General features: G+C 40.4%; 2 protein-coding genes across 3 annotated transcripts; one reads left to right on the top strand and one right to left on the bottom strand.

Annotated features, from left to right (window-relative positions):
• Positions 1–6,099: 6,099 nt before the first annotated feature.
• On the top strand, positions 6,100–8,165 carry LOC149389888 (pollen-specific LRR extensin-like protein). Of its 2 annotated transcripts, none has more exons than XM_089621979.1 (4): positions 6,100–6,339; positions 6,952–7,202; positions 7,494–7,594; positions 7,667–8,165. In XM_089621979.1, exons 1-4 carry the CDS (start codon positions 6,297–6,299, stop codon positions 8,163–8,165), a joined length of 894 nt encoding a protein of 297 aa, XP_089478105.1. In that variant the 5' UTR covers positions 6,100–6,296. The 2 variants fall into 2 exon arrangements, with proteins under 2 accessions (XP_089478105.1, XP_089478106.1); XM_089621980.1 differs by having other exon boundaries at positions 6,767–7,202.
• Positions 8,166–8,177: 12 nt separating this feature from the next.
• On the bottom strand, positions 8,178–11,932 carry LOC149389887 (putative protein disulfide-isomerase A6). The gene is made up of 11 exons (XM_089621978.1): positions 11,660–11,932; positions 11,336–11,420; positions 11,125–11,222; positions 10,935–10,990; positions 10,495–10,612; positions 10,386–10,413; positions 10,202–10,293; positions 9,940–10,096; positions 8,994–9,118; positions 8,812–8,911; positions 8,178–8,605 (listed from the first exon to the last, which is right to left on the bottom strand). Exons 1-11 carry the CDS (start codon positions 11,821–11,823, stop codon positions 8,540–8,542), a joined length of 1,089 nt encoding a protein of 362 aa, XP_089478104.1. The 5' UTR covers positions 11,824–11,932; the 3' UTR covers positions 8,178–8,539.
• Between the last annotated feature and the right edge of the window lie 6,918 nt (positions 11,933–18,850).

The following is an 18,850-nucleotide window of genomic DNA, read 5'->3' as shown; positions in this document are numbered from 1 at the left end:
GTCGTTTTATTTTTATGGCGAGTGCTCTTTCGCTCGCATGGTTTCCGCATTTCCCCTCATGTACGTCTTCGAGGATTCGTTTAGATTCGGCTAATCCGACGCATCTGAGGTATGGTCTTGCGAATCTTCTTTTGAACAGGCTTCTGCTTATAATGCAAAATCTTGCACTTCATAGTATGAGTTTGCGTTTTGCCATTTTTCAGTCAGGGTTGTACCCGTGGTGATGTAATGCATGATTTTATCTCTTCAATCCCCCCTTCTATAGTTACTACCGCCGCAACGGTAGTGGCTATAGAAGGTTGCTTGATTGTCTCGGCTGGTATAACTCTTTTCAGGTCTGGATCCGAAGTGGATGCTAATGCGGCTAAAGCGTCTGTGGATGTATTTTCACCTCGAGGGATTCGTGTTAGAGTGAATTGCTTGAATTACGCCGTGAGGTCTTTTACGACCTTCAGATAGGCTTCCATTCGCTCGTCTCGCGTTTCGTACTCACCGGAATACTGATTAGCTACGAGCTGTGAATCGCTGAAAGCTTGGACTTGCTTTGCCCCGACAGCTGTGACTAATCGTATCCCGATTATTAACGCTTTGTATTCGGCTTCGTTGTTAGACACGAGAAGTCGAGTCAAAATGATTGTTCGATTATTTCGCCGTGAGGGGATGTTAGGTGGATTCCTACTCATGCCCCTTGTTTTGATGACGCCCCGTCTACTTTTAGTATCCAAGTGCTGTCAATTTCTGCATCGGCGGGATTTTTCTGGGGAGCTGGACTAGGAAATCTGCCAGAACTTGTGATTTGGCTCATGTCCTAATTCGGTACTCGATGTCGTATTCGCTTAGTTCCACGGCCCATTTGGTCAGTCTCCCCGACTGGTTGGGACTGTGTAGGAAGCTCCTAAGCCGTTGGGTCGTCATTACTATTATGGTGTGGGATTGGAAGTATGGTCGGAGTTTCCGTGCAGCGGAAACGATGGCCAATGCCAGTTTTTCCATAATAGGGTATCGTGTTTCTGCGTCGACTAACAACTACTTACATGGAATATCGGTCGTTGGTCCCCTTGCTCTTCCCTGACAAGCACTCCGCTAACCGACGCTTGGGACACAGCGACGTATAGGTAGAATTGTTCTCCCTCAACAGGTTTTGCGAGGATGGGGGGTGTCGACAAGTATGTTTATAACTCTTTAAATGCTTCTTCGCATTTTTCATCCCATTCGAGCTTTTTATTTCCTTTAAGGAGTCGATAGAATGGGAGGCATTTATCCGTAGATCGAGTGATGAAGCGATTGAGAGCGGCGATTCCGCCTGTCAATCTTTGCACCTCGCGCCTGTGGTGAGGTGAAGGCATTTCTCTTAGGGCATGCAATTGATCCAGATTTGCCTCGATTCCTCGCTGGGTCACCAAGTATCCGAGGACCTTACCGGATGAGACTCCGAATGAACATTTGGTTGGGTTAAGCTTCATTTGATACTTGTTGAGTACTTTGAAACATTCTTCCAAATTTACGAGCATATCGTCGATATACACTTCCATAGTTTTTCCTATTTTTTCGGCGAATATTTCGTTGACTAGCCTTTGATAGGTGGCGCCAGCGTTTTTTAGTCCGAATGACATGACTTTGTAGCAGTATGTGCCTCAGTCTGTTATAAATTCCATTTTTTCTTGGTCGTCGGGATGCATCAAGATTTGGTTGTATCCTGAGAACGCGTCCATGAATGACAGGATTTTGTGTCCCGCTATTGCTTCGACTAGTCTGTTGATGTGTGGCAGGGGAAACTGTCTTTTGGGCATGCCTTGTTTAGATCGGTGAAATCGATGCACACCCTCCTTTTTCCATTTTTCTTCTTGACGACGACAGTGTTGGCCAACCAATCCGGGTATTTTACTTCACGGATGGAGCCTGCGGCTAGGAGCCTGTCTACTTCGTCATTGACTGCTCGTGCTCTGTTGGCGCCGAGCTTGCGTCTCTTTTGTTTTACGGGTTTGAAACTAGGATCAACGTTGAGCTGGTGAAATGTAACATCGATGCTGATTCCCGGCATATCTTCTGTCGTCCAGGCGAAGGTGGATTTGTTTCGTTTTAGATAGCAAATCAACTCCAGCCGTATTTTTCCTTTAAGCCCGGCTCCGATCCCTACGCATTTGGTGGGATCAAGGCCATCGAGCTGTACTTTTACTGTCATCTCGGTGCTTGGGGAATCCGACTCCTCTGTTTTTGGGTCTTCTTCGTGAGCCGGCTCGATGTTCATTAATTGCTATTGTTTTTCACCAGACGTCTCAGTTTTTATCTTGTGACTTGTGAGGTAGCAACTGCGAGCAATTGCTTGGTTCCCTCTGATTTCCCTCACTCATTCGGGTGTAGGAAACCGGATACACTGATGGAATGTCGAAGGTACTACCCTTACTCTGTGTATCCATGACCTTGTTAGTGTTATGTTGTATGGGGAGGGACATTCCAGAACCTGGAATTCTACTATTTTGTTTATTCCTTCTGTCTTTACAGGTAGCTTAATAGTTCCTATCGAATGAGTAGTTATCCCGTTGAAGCCTATGAGTTGGGTTTGTTCCCTTTCGTTCTCCAACTCTTCTATCCCCATTCTCATTAGGATGTCCTTGAAGATAAGATCCACAGAACTCCCTCTGTCAATTAGGACTCTAGCGACTTCACAGTTGGACACGTCGATTGTAATAACGAGCGCGTCGTTGTGTGGGTCTATTACCCGGGTGCTTCGTTTTCTAAGAACGAGATATGGACATCCTATTCTACTCTGGGCCGAGTGGTCTTATTCATCAACCGTCGCTAATGAGCCTTGATCGAGTTTACCGAGTTGCTACAAAATTTTGAGCCACCCATTATGAAGTCTACTCGATGTTTTACTACGGTTGGCGGGGAATCGGGTTCCCTTCTTCTGTTGGTCTAGACCTTTTAGGTGAGGGATTACCTCTCCCTCCGTTGTTAAAGATCTTCTTTTTAGGCGGGGGTCCTAAGTCGACATTCTTTAGTTCCTTTTTTGTGTATTTTTCGGCCAAGACTTTACGCATAGTCTCGCAATTTATCGTCGCGTGGCCATTGCTTTGATGAAATTCGCAATACTCGTTCGGATCCCTCGTCTATTTTTTCGTTTGGGGTCCTCCTCCCTTCTTTCGTCTCCACTGTTGAAAGCAAAACCGAGAGGGGCGTGTTGTTTCCTAGCATGCGGTCCAGCGTCTTGGGGATTAACCTTTCGAGGGTTATTTCCGCCGTTTCTAGGTCGTACCCATGTGTTCGAGGGTGGTTTCTTTTCGACCTTATGCTGTTTGGCCAAAGAGACGAGTTCCTCTTCGGCTCTAGCATAGTTTGCGGCCCTATGGATGGCATCCTCTAAGGTGAGGGGTCGATTAATGGTCATCTCTAGTCTGAATCTCGATTCATGCCATAATCCGTTCTTCAGAGCGGTCATGGAAGATTCGGGATTGACGTTCAATATTTTGGATAATACCTCCTTGTAACGGACCATAAATTGTCTTTCAAAGGTTCATTTTTTTATGGACCTCCTATAGGTCTGCCATTGTTAGTTCATCCTCGACGAACATCGAGTAATGTTTCAAGAATGCTGCAGATAGCTTTGCAAAACTATCAATGGAGTTAGTCTCTAGTCTGGAAAACCACTCTAGTGCGGATCCATATAGGCTTTCTGCGAACAGTTGGTAGTAACCTGCTTCTCGCTCTCTCTCTCTCTCTCTCTCTCTCTCTCTCTCTCTCTCTCTCTGTCAGCATAGCTCGTCCCATAGCTATTCTGAAAGACAGAATATAGGACTTTGGGTTTGAGGGCCATTATAGCGTGGGAGACGGACTTTCCTGGCGTCTCCAATGAACACGTCGGTTATGTTTTTAGCGAGCAGGGTCCTTCCTGTCTCAGTGACGAGTCGATCTATTTCAGGGGCCGAGTTGGTAGCGTTGTGGAATTTTGAATGGACAGCTCTCAGTTCGGCTGCCATGGATTCTTTGAATTTTTCAAATTCCCTCATGCTTGGTTCGTCACTCTGAGAACAACGAAATCCCGTGCGCAGAGGTGCGATAGTTGTGACTTCGACCGGAGTAGTCGTGGTCTAATTCAGCTCGCCCGGGATTCGAGTGGTGAATGTCTGTGAGGTCATCGAGGGACGAGGTCCAGAGTTCGCTAGGAAGGACCCGAAGGGTGCTCCTGCCGACGGGGGCGGGGGCAGATCTATCGGATCATTCCGAGTCTCCGGGGCGTCCTCGTTTGAAGTCCCGCCCAGCTAGAAGTTCGGGCAGGGGATTTGATCTATCCCTCGGGAGACCTGAATCTCGGTAAAATCCAACTGGATGCCTAGATGGAGAGTTCAGCCCGTTTGTGCAGCTGACGCCGCGTTACGAGCCGATTCAGAGGCAGTCATCTCGCCTGATCCAGATCGCGGATCCGGAGTATTTAGAGGGGTCGTGAGGGAGTCCAACCTAGCGTTGAAAGCTCGGTTGGTTTCTTCCTAGATTTCCAACTTTTTGTTTAGCATATCCAAGATTGCCCTGATCCTCGGAGGGATTTCCTCTCCTGATTTGTAATGAGTCGGGGTGGAAGACATGATATTTTATTTTTGGAAAAGCTTTTTCTTTCGACGTTGGTCTTTCTGAAATTTCCTACAGACGGCGCCAAATGGTTGATGTTGATTTCGGGATTGTCAACAATCACAAATATTTGTATAATATATTTATTTTATTTAATAATAGGTCTCAGAAGACTTCATATAAGAAACAAAAATGAAATCTCAATTTAATTAAAAAGGAATATTGATGCAAAATATAAGAAGAATAAACTTTTATTAGTAATGAAATAACTACAGTGGGCGAAGTGTCGAGATCGAGATGGCGAACTCAACAAAGATCAAAGAATTCGACTACAGATATTAAGGATTGGGTCTCGGCTTATACGTGCGTAAAAATGAATACAACAGTTGCTATTTATAGGCGAAGAAATAATAATCTCTTGGACACGTGTTGATCAGCTCGCCCTCGCCACGTCACATGTCGGTCAATTCTCAGATCCGGTCTTCTCGACGATTACTCAGCTTGACCACGACTTTGCTACTCGACTGGTTCAACGCGGGCGATCTATTATCTTCAGCGACCTGGGCTTGGACTCCTCGCTCGGAGCCGGGCTGAATCATTTATTGGGCTTTGGCCGAACCAAAGTCCAATAAATAATAAATATTTACAAATTTTATGCCCCACAGTGATGTTTAATTTAATTTTTTCGCTCTTCTTTTATCACTTTCTTTCATGGAAATTTAGACACAGTTGCCCTATTCTATTTAGCTAAATATCTCATTCAAAGTTTTCTAAATCAATCCTCAATTAAAAATGTAAAATTATATGTAAATATGGAAATGAAGGACATAAAAAAAGGGAAAAAAATATAATGTTTTCACAAAATCATACTTATATATCTAATGTTACATTTTAGTTGCACTGTAAATATAAGCCGTTAAGTTGGATGGAAAGATATGTAACAGCCTCAAAATTAATAAAAAAATAATACGTTTTCTTAAAATTAATTAAATATTAATTACATAATTTTATAATAAAACAAATAAAAATATATCTCCTCATCAATATACAAAAATCATATTTTTTTCTTAAAATTAATAAAACATTAACTATATCATTTTAGAATACAATTTTTTTCTAATAATTTTTTCTTAAAACTAATTAAACATAAACTATGTCATTTTATAATACCAAAAAAATTAAGAATAATTTTTCTTAAAAAGAATTAAAATTAATTATATTATTTTATAATACAAAAATTTTATCCCTTATTTTTATTACAACTAATTAAAAAATTTATCATAATAATTTTTTTTATCATGAGAGATGGTTTTTATATTTTTTTATGGATTATAAAATGATATAATTAATTTTTATTTATTTTTAAGTCAACATTAATAATTTGTATATATTAATGAGAAAAACTTTTGTACTGTAAAATTATATAATTAATATTTATTAGTTTGAAGAAAAATATTAACTTTTCATTAATTCTGAGGCTATCGCATGTCTTTCCATCAAACTTAACGGTCTAGATATTTCGTTGTTTTTAGGCTCCCTTTCTTATTTGGCTTTCGATTTCCAACTATTTGCGTTTGGCTTCAAACTTCAATAGGTTCCGGTGCTGATTTGCTCAGCAGCAATATCGGCGATAAATAATATATATATATATATATATATATATATATATACACACACACAAGCTATATCTATCTATATATAAATTGACAGCTCGACTATCGGCGGCCACGGCCATGGCTATCACTCTCGGGAAGCTGACCATTCTCGTCGGTGCAGGTTCGTTAACCTATTTGACTTCCGTATTTTATTCGAGTTGATAAATTGATTGATATTCGTCTAAGTCATAGGGTTTTTTTAACCTTGATTACAAAAAAATTAGGGTTTTCGATAAACCCTAGATCGTCGTTGTAAAAGCTCTGGTTCTAATTCGGTAGCTGAGTTGCCGATAGTCTCGATCGCCATTGATGATAGTGATAATGTTAATTGACTGAGCACAATTTACAACAGAGTATAATAAAGTGACTGGAAAATTTGGGCGAAATCAATGTGCAAGTATTTTGTTGAATGAATTTATAGGCTAGTTTCTTTGTATGTGTTATTTATGTCTCTCAGTCTCTATGTATTGTGTGTATACCTAATTCCAAGGCAATTATTCTCAATAAAGCGTTTTTTTTTCTTCATAATTTAATTATCCTACTTGCAGTTTAGTAGGAATATAAGCCAAGTACTTGCATTCAAGTCAAACGACATCGTTTTAAGCATAGGTATCAAATAACGAAAGTACCCGAGCCACAACGTGGTCCCGATCTGATACGTGGTTGGTTGTTCGTTTGTTTGTTTCGGTCCATCGGGCATCAACCAAAAACCAACCGAACGACACGCACACAGAGTTAACCCCTCTCTCTCTCTCTCGGACTTCAATCAACACAAAAGCGAAGTCGATCAATGTATCTTCATCAAAATTTGGCTTGAGGATTTTGGATTGGGCTTTGATGGGAACAGAGACGGGGTGTTCAGCTTCTTCTTCCTCCTCGGCTTCGTCTTCAACGACCTCGTCTCCATCGGCAAAGAGAAGCAGAGACCCTGAAGATGAGGTTTATATCGACAATTTGTACTCTCACAAGCGTTACCTCACAGAGGTCTGTCTCTAAACTTTTTATTTGTTTTTTCATTTCGGGTCTTTTTCTTCATGCTGCTCTGTAAACTCGGTCATTAAGGAAACGACAAAATGGAAGCAAAAGGACATTTATATTTACTAGTGTGACTGTGGGATGTATCGAGTATAAAAATGCTATCTTTGTACTATTTAATTCAAACTTTCAATCGTTTTCTTTGCCTGTGACACTACGCTGGTAACGCCTGTTCTTGTAGAAATAAAATCACCCACAATTCTTTGAGCTGGTTATGCTTGTTCTTGTGGTGTGAAATAGATAATGGCGTCAAGTTTGAACGGACTGACTGTCGGAGATCCGATTCCGGAGAGCCTGTTGGAATCTCCGGCGAGGTCTGAAGCCATGGTGTCGTATCCAAGGTCATTTCTTGCTTCGACCCAACGACAACTAAGATGATACCGAGTCCTTATTTTTGTTTCTTTTTCCTTCAGGGATGATGTCTCATGGCAGCAATACTCGCCGATGTCGGAAGACTCGGACGACTCACGATTCTGCGATGCTTCCACGGCGACAGCGGCGGTGATGAGCGGAGGCGAGAGCGGTCCGTCGAGCCCGGTGTCGCCGTACCGGAACAACCACAGCCATTACCAGCAGCAGCAGCAGCGATCGCGGAGCTGCGAGACGTCATCGGAGGGGCGGTTCCCGTCGTCTCCGAGCGACATCTGTCACTCGGCCGATCTGCGGCGGGCGGCTCTGCTGCGGTCGGTGCAGATGAGGTCTCACCACCACCACCACCACCACCACGGCAGCTGCATGGAGGCCGAGGAGGACCGCCCCTGCCAGTATGCCATCAAGTCCATGGCCGTCGACGAAGAAGACCACGATGAGTATCGCATCATCGACTGTTCTCCAATAGTTGCTGATAAGTCGTCAAGGGTTTTGCATATGGATGTGAAACCGAATGATCATACTTCCTCTTCCGCTGATTGACACTTGTCTTCGTAGATTACTACTGTAATTTCGACACTCAAATCACAAACTTGGGCTCTGTTTGATTTCTATTCAAGAACGGACCAAACAAAAGCCATTGATGATCTGCTGTGCTTAAAAAGATTTCATAAGCTCCATTTCTTATTCTTTCTAAAGACAAAAAGGTAAGAAAAAAAAAAAAGAGAGTTATTGGGTCACTTTTGTTTTCTATGTAACAAAATTCGTCTTCTACATTTTCTTTTTATCAAAGCTAATAATAAGCCCAAAACTAAGCATGATAAAAAAAAACCGCCCATCGCATAAATACTCCGAAAAAACGAGGGGATGAACAGAAATATCATCCCCGGGGAGTCGATAAAGACTTGGTCGAGATCTCAGGCGAACAGAGACAATATGTTTTTCTTGAGGGTGAATTCATCCGCCTTAGCCGGGCTGATCGACTGAAATAAAAAGGAAAGAAGGAAAAATAAAAAAGCGATGTATTAGAATTCAAGTGTCAAACTTGAGATCTAGAGATATTTATTTAACATGATTGGCAGACCTTAAACTGCCTCAGAGTTCATATTACTTTCTAGGAACATGAATATAAAGCAGGAAAACACTCATCTTATCTCAAAAATTGAAATAGTCTTGGAAATCCACATACCTTTTCGAGCATTCGTTGGAGCCGCTCGATCTCTTTCTTAGCGTAACCCGAACCCTTAGCCATACAGTTCTTGGCCATTTTCGAATACATCTTTCCGTATCTGAAAAACCCATGAAAGCAAAGTTTTCATTGTATTCTTTCAGCTATCACGTCCCTTTAAGATACAGAGATCAATAATGTACCTCGAAGCAGAGTCTGTGAGCTTCTCAACTTCTTCTTCAATCTTGGAGAAGACAATCTTCTTCTCTTCCTCGGTGGCAGCCACAAACTCCTTCACCAAAGCGTCCAAACTCGAAACTATCCCAGCCTAAAAAAACCTCTCATCGCCATTAACGAACCACATTATATAAGAGGGTACACTTATTTTTTTATTCCTCCTATTGTACCATGATATGAATATTTATAGTACTACCGAAATATACAACAAAAATGCAATACAAACACAAAGTTGACGTTGCAGGAGTTTCCTTCAACTCAAACTCTCACTATTATTGTGTCTATATCCTCCACAGAAAACCTATCTTCTTCACACACACACACACACACACACAATATATATATATATATATATATATATATATATATATATATATATATATATAAACCTATCTTCTTCACACACACACACACATATAATATAATATAATATATATATATATATATATAACTAATATTATAAGCAAAAAATTAGGTAATTAGCCAACTAAAACGTTTGAGATTGCTATATAGCCAACGTTTCGTAAATCTTAGGTAAATAATCATAAAGATGATGTTGCATTCTAGATTTGTCCTTTCATTTAAGTAAAATGGTGGGCTATTTACGTCAATTTACACGTGTCAATACATGGATGTGGTTATTTACCTAAGATTTACGAAACGTCGGCTATATAGCAATGTGAAACTATAAATATGGCTATATGCCTAATGAACCCAATACCACAATGCAATACAAAGTAGACTTTGTTGGACTTACTTTCACTCATATTCTCACTATTGCTATTGCCTATTTAATCTACATTTATCCTTTCTAATATTATAAAACTCACCCCGTTACTACTGCTATTTATTACATTTCTTTTTTATCAAGTATTTATTACAAATGTAAGTATTTGGCTCAGTTTTAGTCACCTTCTCGGTAAGTTGTCCTTTACCATCCCGACTGGTTCCACACTTTTCGTTAAAGAAGTTCACAAAGTCGTCCAAATCTCTACCTCCCTCGTATTCTTCACCTCCCTTGTTGCCTTTTGGGAAGAATTTGAGAGTGGGAAATCCGCCGACATCATATCTATTAAATAATTATTATAAAAGAAAAATGGTACTCAGCTAACATCTTTACTGACTTCTACGGTGTAGGAGATTATAGCATTTTTATTTTATTTTTTTCCCTTACTTCTGGGCTAAGTCTCTGTACTTGTCGGCATCGAGATTAGCGACCACGACGCTCTCCTCTGATTTAAAAGCATTCGCTACCTTTTCATAGGTCTGCAATCAATAGATAAACATAACTAATAAGCGCCGACTTGAAAACAAGGACAAAGATGTGTTTTGACTTTTTTGACGAATAAATGACTCACCGGAGCGAGGCTTTTGCAGTGACCGCACCTAGAAGAAGCACAAAAATGAGTAAGAAACTTGAGACTTTTTTTTTATTGAGAAAAAAAGTCTTAAAGACTACTATTATACCATGGTGCGTAAAACTCAACCAAAACATCTTTGGTTTCGTCGAGAACGACTTGTTCGAAGTTCTCAGAAGTTAGCTCCACCACGGAAGAAGGAACAGAGGCAATCTTGACGTTTGTTCCTTTAGAATAACAAAAGGAAAAGAGAGTGTTAGGATTCATCAAGGAAACATTGTAATTAGAAATTAGTATTCAGTTAAAATGAACTAACGACTACTATAAATAAGAGAAAATGGAAGGCAAAGGAGAAGCAGATTTGAGTAAAAATTGGGTTGATTCCTTTAATTGAGATCAAGCCTCTCAAAACACTTGTCACTATATTTCTATTTTCCAATTTTGAGTAATGAATCACCAACTTTCTTATCAAAGAGCGGGAACATAAAAATGAAAAACATGATAAAATAAAATATAAAAAATATAAAACAAAAAAACTCAAGCAGCTACCTCCTTGGCTGTTGACATACTCGGCCAGTGATTCGGCGGTTCGCGGTCCTTCGTACCTGAGAAACATCAAACGCTAATTATGAGCATTTTCGGAACTCATCACAAGTCTATTATTCAAGATCAAATGTCTTTGAAATTGAATAAAAAAATGGTATTAAAAAAGGAAAAGATATGAACGAAAAGGTCTTACTTTTTGGGTTCTAGAGATCCTTTGGGAAACCACTGGATTGTTGGGTAACCAGAAACGCCATACTTGCTACACACGCTCTTGTGCTCATCACAATCAATCTATAATATGATTCACAACTTAACAAACTCAATGGAATCGAATTCACAAAAACTGCCTCCGTGATTATATGATGTTATTTGCAGCGAAATAGAAATGCAATTGAAAAACAAACCTTTCCAATCAAAACCGATTTGGCCTTCTTGAAACTCGAACCGAGCTGTTCATACTCCGGAGCTAGCTTCTTACAGTGTCCACACCTTCCATAGCCACACAGATTTCAATCATCATAAAATTGAAAGCAATAGACGATAGTAACTTTATAAACGATCGAAGCTTTTCCATAATCAAATAAATCGAACAACACAAGACTCCATCAAAATCACAATCCACGCGGTAACGTTTTTTTTCATCTTCTTCTTCAATTCACTTACAATCAGATCGACACATATGAAAGAATAAATAAATTAACTTTAAAAAAAAAAAAAAAAAAAATTACCAAGGAGCATAGAACTCTACAAGAGCAGCTTTGTCTTGGCCAACCTCTTTCTCAAAGTTGTCGTTTGTGAGTACAACGACATCTTCGGCGAAAACTGAACAGAAGAAGAACAACAACAACAAAGCCAAAGTTGCGAAGCTCGATTTCCAGATCTGATCACACATTTTCTCTCTCGCTTCTCTTTTTTCTTCGGTTTTGCTATTTTTAACGAACGACTAAATGCCTCTCTCTCTCTCTCTCTCTCTCTCATATATTTCTAAATCTTTTGGGAGAAGAAATGTAAAGGATTTTATTTTATTAAATAATTTTTTTTGTTCAGTGTGGGTAAATAATAGATTTATTTGTTTTTTAATTCGATCAAAATGTAGATTTATTTTGTTTGTCGTGCTTTACGTTAGAGTAAACCAAACTTTTAGGCTTTTCCAAAACAAAAAAAAAAAAAAAAAAAAAAAAAAAAAAAAAAAAAACACCAAACTTTTAGGAAAGGACGTGGTTATTATTAAAATACTATAATTTTTTTTTTTTTAGCAGAGGCACTATCGGGCAGGATTACATGATATATCAGCAGTGCAAAGCGCAGGTGGCACTATCGGCCAAGATTACATAGTTATTACAATAAATCCTATGGGCCATGCATTTCTGCATCCCATGGGGGCTTGAACCCATGACCTCTCCGTCGAGGTGTGTGTGAGATTACCGCTAGACCAAGCTAGTTACCACTAAAATACTATAATTTTTATTTTAATTATACTTTGTTTTATCTATCATTCTATAAATTTGCAGCTTAATTAATGAAATTTCATAAAAAGTTAGCTTATCTAGCCATACCACTCTCTTTTAAAAGAGGATTTGGCGGCAAAAATACCTAAAATTTTAGGTTGGATACACTTAATATTAGATTTTAGTATCACATTTACTACCTACTTAGAATGAACGGTCCAGATTTAACAATAATTTTTTATTATCTAATAATAAAAAAATTAAAACTAAAAAAAAGTTTTTTCTCTCCACCATAAATCCATAACCAGATACCTTGTAACGAGAAAAAAAAAATACATTTTTGGAAGCAAAAAAGTATTTTTTTTGTCCATCATATCATAACGAATTTTTTCTCGAACAATTAAAACCATTAATAATAAGAATTAAAAATAAGGATAAATTACAAGAATACCCCCCGAACTCGGAGGTCGGTAACAACTCACCCCTTGAACTCGAAATTTCCACAAAAACTACTCTGATCTTTCAATTTTTTTGAATTGCGCCCCTTCCGTCTATTATTTGCCGTTACCATCCATGAGAAACCCACGTTTTCGACACGTGACCCATCAGCGAGGGGTGTATTTGGTATTCTCTCATGGATATGAATTAAAGATAATTTAAATGATTAATTTCAAGCGGGTTGAATCATTTTCGGAAAAAATTGGACATTTATTTCGAAATGGTGAAAACTGGTAGGAAACCCTCGCGAAATCAATCTCCGGCGAAGAAGAAGCAGAAATCGTCTCCGACGAAGAAGACCGCTCGTAAATCTCCGTCCAAGAACAAGAATGCGATTCCCAAAGTAACGCATCGGTGCGCTTACCACCATATGGTGAGGATCTTTATTTCAAGATTAAATATAAATAAATCCAGGATGTCGGGTGTTGGTGGGTAAGTATTTATGAAAGTGAAATGTTGGGACCACTGCTGGTATTTGTTATGCTTTGTTTTTTAATAAAGGGACCACTTTTGTTGTCGTTGTCTGGTTTTGGGGGTTTCGATATTTTGATTTCAGACTTTAAATACCAGTGTAGGGACCAGTTGTATGGTGGAGTAATTGTTTTTGTTTTTGGCACGTTTTTTCTTGTTTTGTTGCTGCAGTGACTGGGTCAGGAAAATTTACGTACGAAGTTCACCATGGGGGTAGGATGGAATTGGTGAATGACCGGCTGTCTTATGTGGACTCTAAAGTGGACTATGTGGACCACATGGACATTGACCGGTTGTCGTTACTGGAGTTGGACGCGATTTTGAAGAAAGACTTGGGATACTTTGTTGGAGGGCTGTATTACATGGTACCTGCTGACGCTACTGAGTTTCTATTTCTTGACTCAGATAGTACGTTGTTAAGTGTTGTAGGAAAGCTACTTGAGAGGACATTTCTACTGCCTCTGTATTGTGATCACCGAGTTGAAGAAGGGCATACTCTTCTTCTGGTAGAAGACTCAAATCCAACAGTTGACGTTCCAGATGTTGAAGTGGGTGAGACTATAGTTGAAGATCCTGAACTTGTATTTCAAGAATGTCAAGCTAAATTTGAAGAGACTGAACTTAACCTGGATGAGAGTCAACAATCACAAAGCCAGGTAGATGAAATTCAAGTGCCACAAAGTCAGCCTAATGGTAGTGAAGAGCCACTCAGTCAAGTGGATGGGAGTCAACAGCCACAAAGTCAACCTGCTGTTATTGAAGAGCCACTCAGTCAAGTGGATGGGAGTCAACAGCCACAAAGTCAACCTGCTGTTATTGAAGAGCCACTCAGTCAACACGATGAGGGTCAAGACCCACAAAGCCAAGTGGATGAGAGTCAACAGCCATTCAGCCAAGTGGATGAGAGTCAACAGTCATTCAGTCAAGTGGATGAGAGTCAACAGCCATTCAGCCAAGTGGATGAGAGTCAACGGCCATTCAGCCAAGTTGATGACAGTCAACAGCCCTTCAGCCAGCCAGAAATTCAAGAAGATGGTGAAGCAGAAGCAGAGGATGATGAGGACGCTGAAGTTGTTGAGGAAGATAGTGGATTTGAGAAGAGTGAAGATGAGGTGGCCGTGGACGGGGTGACTGTAGAGCGTTGTTTAAAGGGCAAAGGTAAAAAAAACCTTTAAGTGATGATGAACCAGTGTCGGCTGCAGATAGTGACTACAACGACGAAGAGAACATCAACTTACACCATGAGTCGTCTAGCGAAGATGAAGACAAGGGTGGTTTGGTTTGGAAGAAGGTTCTGCCAAAGTTTCAAGAGTTCAGACAAGACACCGACATGGGTTGTCCTCAGCTCAAATTGGGCCTAGTATTCCCTAGTGGAAGTGTATTCAAAGATGCCATCCGAGAATACTCTATCAGATCAGGGAAGGAAGTTCGCTTCAAGGTCAACGACCCGAATAGAGTGCGAGCAGTTTGCAAAGATGCGAACTGTAACTGGCTTTGTTATGCATCAGAACTAGGTAAGATGACCACATTTGCAATAAAGACCTATGTGCCTGAGCACACTTGCGCCAGAACAAACAAGAATAGGTTCGCCACTTCACGATGGTTGTCTAACAAGTACATGGATACTTTCAAAGACAATGACAATTGGTCAGCCACCAACTTCATGCAGAAAGTACAAAAGGACTTTGTATTAGACTGTTCAAAGATGAAGGCTTATAGAGCAAAAAAATTTGCGACCAAAGTGATTGAAGGCACGTACGAAGAACAGTATGCGTCTTTGTGGGACTATGGTGCAGAGATCAAGCGATCTAATCCAGGATCAACTGTCGAATTCCTGACTGAGGCCGACGAACAAGGTAGGCCTATATTTAAAAGGCTATACATTTGTTATTCCGGCTGTAAATCTGGCTTCAACGAGGGTTGTAGACCTGTGCTCGGGCTTGATGGATGTCACATCAAAGGACATCACACAGGTCAACTATTGACAGCCATTGGCATCGATGCCAATAACAGCATGTTTCCAGTCGCTTTTGCGGTGGTGGAGTCAGAATGCAAATCCTCGTGGGCGTGGTTTTTAAACTATTTGAAAGACGATGTGCAAATACACAATGGACATCACTGGACATTTATAACTGACAAACAGAAAGGGTTAAAGGAAGCCCTGAATGGACTGTGGGAAGCCGGTTCTGTAGGCGCAGAACACCGACATTGTGCAAGGCACTTGCAATCCAATTTCACGAAGGTAATGTCTTACAATAATATACCACTATGTATGAATGTTAGTATTGAGCGAGCTGAGGAGCGAGCTGAGCTGAGGAGCGAGCTGCGCCGAGGAGTGAGCTGCGCTGAGGAGCGAGCTGCGCCGAGGAGCGAGCGAGCTGAGGAGCGAGCGAGCTGAGGAGCGAGCTGCGCTGAGGAGCGAGCGAGCTGAGGAGCGAGCTGCACTGAGGAGCGAGCGAGCTGAGGAATCCTTGAGACTTTTGTTATATAGATAGCGTGTCTTATCTGTTGCGTGTCGTTTACGTCTCTTTCTACTTGTTGTCGTTTATTTCCTTCTCTAGATCGGTAGCTATAAATACTCTCACTCAAAGTCTAACAATGAAACCATGTTACTTATTTCTTACTTATATTTGAACCTCCTGAGCAGGTTTTCAAGGGACAATTTTTGAAACAAAAGGTAATGTCAGCAGCAAAGGCGTATTCTCAACACAAATTCTCTCAAGAAATGGATATGATCAAGGCAGAGGATGAAGAGGCTTACAATTGGTTGTGCGAAAAGAATCCAGTACACTGGGCTAGGAGCAACTTCAGAACAACTGTCAAGTGTGACATCTTACTAAACAACTTGTGTGAGTCCTTTAATGGTACTAGGGCAGTGTGAGTCCAGAACATGTATGGGAGTATGTACTCGGTTGATTTAAATAGAAGAACATGTTCATGCAATTGTTGGGACTTGTCAGGTACTCAATTCACTCATTACTCAGATAATTTAGTATGGCGTGTCTAATTTTGTATGACTTTTCAGGGATTCCATGTGCTCATGCCATTGCATGTATTTGGAAAAAACATCAGCAACTGGAAATGTATGTGGATGATTGCTACAAGAAGGCCGCTTACATGAGTGCATACAAATACATGATCAGTCCGCTGAACCCTATCGAGCAATGGCCAAAAACAGGGCTAGAACCGATTAGAATGCCACCGAATAGAGCCGAGCCAGGGAGACCTAAAAAGTGGAGGAGGGTGGAGCATGATGAGGTAGTTCCACGTGGTGGAACCAGAATGAGTCGTAAATACGTCACAGTACGATGTTCTGGATGTGGAAAACATGGACACAACCTAAAAACATGTTTTAGAAGGCAGCAAGATGCATTGGTAAGCTTAATGTGCTAAATTTAAAGTCATGATATCTTGCTATCTAATCCATTAAACTAATCGTGCAGAGAACTGAACAGCGAGCGGCTAGAGATGCACAACAGGCTAGTAGAGGCGCTCCAACTCAACGTGCTCCAGCTCAACAGCCTGCAGCTCAACAGGGTTCATCACAGCAACCTCCAGCTCAACAGGGTCCATCACAGCAACCTCCAGCTCAACAGGGTCCATCACAGCAACCTCCAGCTCAACAGGGTCCATCACAGCAACCTCCAGCTCAACAGGGTCCAGCTCAACGTGGACCAACTCAACAGGGTCAATCTCAACAACCTCCCCCTCAACAGGGACCGGCTCAACGTGGACATCACCAAGTCAATCCACAACCACAGCTGAGGGTTAGTTGCTAACTTTTTAAGTCAGTATCAACCATCATTACTTTATCTAACCATTTGTAATGTTTGAAATTACAGCGCAGTCCGAGACTGAACAAGGTTCCAACAAGAAAGAATGTACTGCGCCCGAGAAATTTATTTTAGCTTATGTGTTTGTGTATAACTGTGGTTGATATGAAATATGTGGAACTCTTTTGCATTAAATTAGTAGCTAAAACTGTATGTGGTACTATTTTGGGTGAAATTGGTAGGAAAAAATGTATGTGGTAGCATAACTGTGGTTGTAAACTGAACATATTTTGTCCATTTTGGAATCTAAAACTGAACAGGTTGGTCTTTTGTCCATTTCAATGTTTTGATGTCCATTCATGTTTCTATTGTAATTACTTTTGTCCATTTAAACTAACAACTACAGTCAGTTTAAATGCCATTCATTTTGTCCAATTTAAATACTATTTGAACTAAGTAACACTCATAAGGATACTAACACCACAACAAACCAAATTTCATTGATAAAACTTGTCCACATTACATATTACATTGATAAAACTCGTCCAAATTGCACACATACAAAATGTTAAGTACAAACATGATTTATTTGAACATCAAAATAAAACCTACACCAATACATAATACCATCATATACATCTTCAGTTTGCGCGATTCATCCCCTATTTTTTCCCTCAGCTTCTTCAGCTCAATGTCAACTTCATTATTCATGTTCGTCTCCGACACATCTTCTGTTTCCCGTGCTTCTAGCTTGTTAATTTTCTTCAATAATCCAGGAATAATTTGCAAAGACCTTTTACACATTTGTGGATCAATCCACTCTAACATACCACAACCCCTGTCCCTGTTCTTCTGTAAATAACCCCCAACATTATTTGCTCTTTATACAAACAAACAGCGAGGAATAGCAGCGGCGAATACAAACAAAGAACAACGTACCTCAAACCTTGAACAGCCATAAAACCTCCTTCCTGGGTTGTCACACGTCCAGGTCGTTCGCTCGACGCACAATACACGACAGTAGCAGCGAGGAATCCGACGTTTATCGACGGACTCTCCTTCATCGAAGCCGATAGCTCCACATTTCGAAGAAGACGCCATCGATTTGAGTTTGCAGAGATCACATCAGATCCAAGTGCGGGATTTTGATTTTAGGGTTAGGGATTTCTATATATAATTTGGTTACTGAAGGGTATTATCATAATTTGACCTCGCTGATGGGTCACGTGTCGAAAACGTGGGTTTGTCATGGATGGTAACGGCAAATAATAGACGGAAGGGGCACAATTCAAAAAAATTGAAAGATCAGAGTAGTTTTTGTGGAAATTTCAAGTTCAGGGGGTGAGTTGTTACCGACCTCCGAGTTCAGGGGGCATGAGTGTAATTTATCCTAAAAATAAGGGATGATTATAGATTAATCTAGGAAATGAACACCAAAATCACAGATGAATCCATGACTGTCACTAAACAATGTCGCTGAGTTTCTTCTCTAAGTCTGAGTATGAAATATTCAAAATCTGCCTGGTACAAAAGGCAATCTTATCTAATGAGAGGCTATCCCGATCAGTTTCTTCTCTAAGTCTCAGCTAGCATGAGTGACGGATTTTCTCCCAGAGCTAAATCGTCATCGGTTTTTGAGGAAGAGCTCGTAGAAGTCACTTTTGATTTCCAAGATGAGGAGACGATCGTCCTCCACTGCGTCGGTCCAGCGGCAAGTAATAAAAATTTG

This window comes from Urtica dioica, chromosome 8 (assembly GCF_054948205.1).
Source record: "Urtica dioica subsp. dioica isolate 48M chromosome 8, U.dioica_male_clone48M_v1_H2, whole genome shotgun sequence".
NCBI lineage: Eukaryota > Viridiplantae > Streptophyta > Magnoliopsida > Rosales > Urticaceae > Urtica > Urtica dioica.
The sequence above is the reverse complement of the archived record's forward strand: the minus strand, read 5'-3'. Positions and strand labels throughout refer to the sequence as shown.

Bases quoted from the DNA above. Each gene is read 5' to 3' on its own strand.
- LOC149389888 (XM_089621979.1), top strand. From the start codon at position 6,297: ATGGCTATCACTCTCGGGAAGCTGACCATTCTCGTCGGTGCAG. The intron at 7,203-7,493 runs GTCTGTCTCTAA...GGTGTGAAATAG, and splicing joins ACAAGCGTTACCTCACAGAG to ATAATGGCGTCAAGTTTGAA. The intron at 7,595-7,666 runs GTCATTTCTTGC...TTTTTCCTTCAG, and splicing joins GCCATGGTGTCGTATCCAAG to GGATGATGTCTCATGGCAGC.
- LOC149389887 (XM_089621978.1), bottom strand. From the start codon at position 11,823: ATGTGTGATCAGATCTGGAAATCGAGCTTCGCAACTTTGGCTTTGTTG. The intron at 11,223-11,335 runs GTTTGTTTTTCA...ATCATATTATAG, and splicing joins AATCGGTTTTGATTGGAAAG to ATTGATTGTGATGAGCACAA. The intron at 10,991-11,124 runs GTAAGACCTTTT...GATGTTTCTCAG, and splicing joins GGATCTCTAGAACCCAAAAA to GTACGAAGGACCGCGAACCG.